The 6,695-nt window shown below is 35.2% G+C and overlaps 1 protein-coding gene across 1 annotated transcript in view; it reads left to right on the top strand.

Annotated features, from left to right (window-relative positions):
- The window catches only part of LOC111863705 (dehydrogenase/reductase SDR family protein 7-like), a 14,291-nt gene that overhangs the window by 2,087 nt on the left and 5,509 nt on the right, over positions 1–6,695 (top strand). The window contains exons 2-3 of the mRNA XM_023850244.1: positions 3,505–3,664; positions 5,257–5,400. Coding sequence (XP_023706012.1) covers positions 3,505–3,664; positions 5,257–5,400 — 304 coding nt within the window. The remainder of the gene's footprint in view (positions 1–3,504; positions 3,665–5,256; positions 5,401–6,695) is intronic.

Raw genomic sequence — 6,695 nt, 5'->3', positions numbered from 1 at the left:
ATAGTGATTTTATCAAATAGGTAGTCTTCCTAAGTTTTTGACACACACATATTGGGTGTGGGTTGCCCACCTTAAATCTTCAGTAATGTAAATACCCAAAAATTTTACATCCACTGAACAAACCACCTCATTATTTATATAAAAAAGGGGTTTGGTAGTTGGAATAGATCTGCTTCCCCGAAAAAATAATACCTTTGACTTATCCATGTTTATTATTAAACGATTTTCATAAAATATATTTTCTAATTGATTCTTTACATTTTGAATTTCTTCACTTAATGATAAAATATTTTTTCCAGTAATCAATATATTTGTATCGTCAGCAAATAGTACTACCTCTGAATTTTGTATAACTCAAGGCAGATCATTTATAAATAATAGGAATAAAAGAGGTCCCAAAACAGAACCTTGAGGTACACCAAATTTAATTGTTTTAAGGGATGAGGTAACTGTCTTCATTTTAGAAGTCTTTTGAGCCATATAGTGAATTTCAACAAACTGGGATCTATCCGTAAGATACAATCTCATCCATATATGAGATATTCCTCTCAGTCCATACGGTTCCAACTTGAATGAATGAATGAGGGGTAGGCCTCCTCAGCCCGTGCACCGCGACCTACAGTGATCTATTGTGCATACGGTCCCAACTTTGCGAGCAGCAAGTTATGATTAATAACATCAAAAGCCTTTGATAGATCCAAAAAATATACCAGAGGCCTGTTGTTTATTATGTAGAGTTTTCTGAATTTCACCAATAAAAGTTTGAATTGCCATAAACCTGGATTTATTTTTTCTAAAACCATTTTAAGCATTTGACATCAGATTGAATTTATTTAAGAAATTTACAACTCTGTTGTACATCAATGTTTCAAGATTTAAAAAGCAACAGACAAAATTGAGATTGGTCTATAATTTGCAAAATTTTGTTTCTGACCATTTTTAAAAATGGGCTGAACTTTTACAGTCTTCATTTGATTTGGAAAGATGCCAGAACTTAGTGAAAGATTAAATATAAAAGCCAAAGGCTTTTTTTTTATGGTTTGGATACATTGTTTAACTATCATATCTGGGATTTCATCATAACCTGCTGAAATTTTCATTTTTAGAGTACTAGTAACCTGAAGAACCTCTTCTTCAGTAACAGTGGCAAGAAATAACACATTTGGAATTTGTATCGCATCATTTGTAGTGGCATGGTCAGTTTTACAATTTTTATTTAAATGTATCAGTTTGTCTACGCTATTTACAAAAAATTCATTAAATTGTTGGGGTACATCCTGTGGGTTTGTAACTAACTTAGAGTCTATTTCTGTAAAATTATTTTTTGACTCCTTTTTTTATTATTTGCCACAGAGTTTTTGAATTTTTGACTGACCTTTTAATAATTCGGTCATTTTCTCTTTGACGGGCAAGAGAATTACTTTTTTATAAATTCTCTGATATTTCTTTATATACTTCAAAGTGTGAACTGACAGGGACATCTTCCTTTTCAAGAAACCTAATAGTTGCAGCCTCTGTGTAGACACCTTTATCCCTTGTGTGATCCAGTTTGATTTTTTCCATTTCTTGTTAAAAACTTTTTTAAAGGGAAAAAGTGCAAAAAATACTTATGAAACTTACTTAGGAAGACACAATAGGCACTATTTACATCAGATTGAAGATAGACCTCATCCCATAATTCGATTTGTAGTTGATCCTTAAAATTTGCAATATTTCTTCTTGAAAAAATCCTTTTTATCAATTATTTTAAACAGGTAGAAGGGCTGTGAAGAAATATACTCATAACCAATGCAAAATGATCAGAAAAGTCCATTTCTAAGACCCTTGTATTTGAATGGTAAAGAATTTTATTTCAGAACATAACATCCAGCAAGGAACAAGTATCTGACGTAACACGGGTTGGACATAAAACCGTGTTTTGTAGATTATTTAATAACAGTAGACTTTGTAAAGTCTTCTGATCGGTATTATCCTCTAGTAAATTTATGTTCCAATCCCCACATAACAGTAAGAGACACCCCATTATTTGAACCTTGTTTAAGGTTTCCTCTAATAATTAAAGGAAAATTTCCTTGTTACTATTTAGGAATCTATATATACAAACAACTATGATTTTCAACTATGATATGGTGCAGTTAACGTATATCTTAATTTTAAGTTAGGTGTATGAAAATGGGAAGATTACATACTCGTAGTAGGCTGAAGCTCTTCATATTACGATGTTCATAGGTGAAACCGGTATCACCATTTCATGTCTAAGGCTGGAATATTTCAGGCTTCTCTTTTACAGTACATGCTAATACGCCTATCATACTTGGCCCATAGGTTTCATAAATTACTGTGACGCTTCATAAGGGCATAGTGGGAGGCATGAGTGACGATGAAAGTAATTGCAAAGCATTAGTCTAAAGAAAGCATAGTCACTTGGACAGTGTAATGTGTCTTATAAATTGTGTTCATCGTTAGTTTATTATTCAGCTTTGAAAATTTTTCGAAGCATTGCAGTATTATACAAAACGTGCTCCTTGATTGAAGATGTTAACTAGCCGATTGTATGAAAAATAAATGTCAGGTTAGTTATACAACTTAAGTTATACTAAGGTGACACATTGATGACCCAACCTGTGAAAGGTGCCTACAATAAGATGAATCAGCCACACATCCTGTGTGAATGTGAAGCCATAGCTTACTTAAGATTTCATCACCTGGGTCAGTTCTTCATGGAACCAAGTGACGTTTATGACGCCCCCATAAATAAAGTCCTAAATTTCATTAAAAGTGTAGAATTGCTAAAGGGTTCATCCAAAGGGGAAGCACAGTAGATCATTGAAGGTTGCAGTGGGAGGGCTGGATTTTATGGCCCATCCCTTACACACATACATACAAGGTGACACATTAGCGAGTTCACTTGTAATTAAAAGTTATTTAGATTTGTTACTAATACAGTCAATGAATTGCAGTTTTGAAATCATGTAATACTGAAAGTGATTTGTTTCTTATAGCAGTACAATCACTGCAGCCAACAGTTTCAGCTTGTGAAGCAGCTAATACAAGCATTATATTCACAGACCAGCTATGAATCTTGAGTATTCTGCTGGAAGCAAAATGTGCAACATCTTCCCCCCCCCCAAATTGTTTTCAAGCAGTAAACAATCCCTGTATGGCCAGATCATCTTCTGTTTTTAACATTTCCCTTCCTAATAGAAAAATATCTCAGTTGTCACATTTTTTTCCATTTTCTTGAACTTCTAGTGTTCTGTGAAAGTCTGTGGCAGTTTCAGTAAATGTTTAATGAATCTCCAGTTGAAAGACTTTGTCTCATAGGGAAGGAGGCAAAGGAATAGGAAACTGCTTCAGTAAAACACTGCTGTCATAAAAAAAATATGCCATTGTTATACAATGCTTGAAATTGTATGTTCCAATATGTACCAAGTTACCAGTTCTGTCACATGTTGAACAGAAAGTCGTTCTGGTTACTTCACTATATTTTGTTCTGTGTTATAGTTCAGAAGCCCAAAATATGAAGCAGAACAGTGAAGAAAACTGGTCCTTACTTTGGTGGATAATAGGGTGCATTTCTCTACCTATAGCCATCCCATGGTTGATCTTTCAGTTGTTTGGCAATATACATTCAAGGCGTGCGAGGTGTCATCTTCGAGATAAGGTGTGACAAAAACTGTAACATTTGACATTAAAATGTGCATATTACATATCTTTATGTTGTATTCATGCATGCACATGTACCTATGTACATACATATGAGGGAGAGTCAGTAAATAGGTCACAAATGGAAGTAAAACAGCTGTAATGGATGTAATATGTTTTCTATTTGTATCACTAGGTAGCAACACAGTCTGGCCTCATGACAGTGTAGGTAGTGGGGCCAGATGGGCGTTGCTTAGGCCATTATTGTATATACATGATTCTTTTTTTTTTTTAATAAAATATTCTAGGTATCAGATGCATATGCGCATGTTGAGACGCTGGTTTTCAGTAGTCAAAATGGCGTCCTACCAAAGAGCAGCATTCAGTTGTGCTTTTTTCTGGGCAAAATGACTCAGTGCAAAGGATCTTCTTAAAGAAATCTTTCCTGTTTATGGTGGGAAATGTTTGACACATAAAGCTGTTCACAGCTGGGTTGAGAAATTCTCTCAAGGACATCAAAAAGTCGCAGATGATGCCCAACCAGGTCCCCCTGTTGAGACTGTGACAGAAGCAGCAGCTATGCAGTGAGTGGAAGAGTTGATTTGAGCTGACAGGAGGATAATAATAGACAGTGTATCAACTTATAGTTTAGCATACAGCATAATGCAAGATCATTTGAAATTTTGGAGAGTGTGCACATGTTGGGTGCGCAGAGAAATGAAGTATTGAGGGAAAATGAACCAAATGGGTCTGTCCCTGCAACATCTCTTATGGTATGCATATGAAGGATGAGATATGCATAACAGGATTGTTACTTGGGATGTATCATGGGTGCATCACTACCAATCAGAATCAATGGATACTTCAGTGCAATGGAAATATCCCAGTTCACCTTCTTGTTCAACCAAAACGTTTAAGGTTATGCCATCAGCTGGGAAGGTTATGCTTACAATGTTTTGGAATTCTCAGGGAGTACTGTTAGCCCATTTTCAGAAGGGTGATGACATTGTGAATTCTGCATCATATTGTGAAGTTCTATTGAATCTTCGGGATCCAGATCACCTGGCAAGAGGGTACTGCTTCATTATGACAATGCCAGACCCCATACAGCCCAAGCAAGCCAGGAGAGAATTCGAGAACTACAGTGGAAAATTCTTGAACATCTGCCGTACAGCCCAGACATGGCCCCTAGTGACTTTCATCTGTTTGGTGCCCTGAAACACCACCTTGCTGATTACTGATGAAGAGGTTGAAACGGAAGTGCAAAAGTGGCTGAGACAGCAGTCAAAAGACTTCTGTGATGTGGAATTTGTTGCACTGGTAAAGCGATGGGACAGTTGTGTCAGTATTGGTGGAGGATGTGTTGAGAAATGTTTTTTTTTTCCAGGTCGAATGTTGCATGTTTTACTTTTCATATCCATTTGTGACCTATTACTGACTCTCATGTGATGTGTACATTTATCTAAATGTTCCTTTCTGCAAGTAGTTCTTTTAATAGGAAATGCTGTTGAAATCCTTTAGATTTTGTATATTTAAAACAATTGTTTGGAGTGTTTTATAGTGAAAATTTTGTTGTTGTCATATGAGTATATATTTTGTAAATATTTTCAGGTTGTTATGATAACTGGAGCTAGTTCTGGATTGGGTGAATCTCTTGCACATTCCTTTTATAAGTGTGGATGTCGTGTTATACTAGCAGCAAGACGTGAAACTGAACTTGAGAGGGTGAGGACGGACTTACTAGCCATGCATGTGGTAAGAGTTATTATATTATTCTTTTGATTTGTGATGTACGTGATTTATTGCATTTTTTAAAATGTATTGAAAGCGATAGTGTTCAATAATTTAACATTTGTAATTATTCCGGTTGCCATTTCCACACAAACTGTAGTGTAATAGAATGTATTGATTTAATGGGCAATTAAATTAATTGTCACCTCAGCATCAGAATGCAATACAATTAAATGATGCAGCAGTAAACTAGGCTTGTGTTTCTGCTTCTTGAAATTGATTATCATATACATATGCTCACAATATAAACACTCCAGAGATAATGTAAGTTGTAACAGTGTTCTGAAAGTATGTGGGTACAAAGTTGTCTCATGTATGTGCACCAGTTTAACTGGAGGATAATAATAATAATAATTGTGGTTGAACATGAAAACGGAAGTTTTAAGATGAACTCAAGTTTAGAATACACATATTTTTTAAATATGTCCTGTGCAGTTTTGCATACCTGATTGGTCTTGATGTTCAGTGATTGTAGATTAAAATCTCTTATTACAAAGCTAATCAAAAGGACTTCCCATGTACAAAGAGATGTGAAAACAGCCAACCATGAACTATATAAACAGGTATAGACAGATCCTAAAGTAGACTCATTAGTAGCACACAGCACACTACAGTGTCATGAAATGGGTAGTATTTCTCAAGTTTTGACCAGGGGAATGGTGACCTTGGGTGAGGTTTGTAATGGTTTTTGTCAGTCCCTCCAAGCAATACCAGGATAATACTGCAAATTAGCTATGATGCTTCCTTCCATATCCTTTCCCGTTTATTAAATCCTGCTAACGCAGGAGCAATTCAGCTTTAGAAAAAACTCTTCAACTACATTAGCTACTTATAATCTAATGGAGAATATTTATTGGGCTTTAAACAACAAATATATAGCGGGTGGAATTTTTTTGATCTGAGTAAGGCTTTTGACCGAGTAAATCATGATATATTGCTATCAAAAATGGACTTTTATGGAATTGAAGGAGCTGCTCAGAAACTTATAAGATCCTATTTGGGAGGAAGATACCAGAGAGTAATTTTGTATGGAAACAGGAGTAAATGTTGTTCTGAATGGTAAGAAATACAGTGCGGAGTGCCTCAGGGCTCTGTATTAGGCCCAGTGTTCTTTTTACTATATGTAAATGACTTACCAAAAATTATATCTGACCTATCCAAACCAATATTATTTGCAGATGATACAAGTATCCTTATCTTTGATAAGAATCCTGCAACATTTAAAATTAGAATAAATAAATTATTTGAGATGATAAATG

Source organism: Cryptotermes secundus, unplaced genomic scaffold (genome assembly GCF_002891405.2).
Source record: "Cryptotermes secundus unplaced genomic scaffold, Csec_1.0 scaffold429, whole genome shotgun sequence".
In the NCBI taxonomy this organism is placed as follows: domain Eukaryota; kingdom Metazoa; phylum Arthropoda; class Insecta; order Blattodea; family Kalotermitidae; genus Cryptotermes; species Cryptotermes secundus.
Note: the sequence above shows the minus strand (reverse complement) of the source record. Positions and strands in the feature narration are given on the sequence as shown.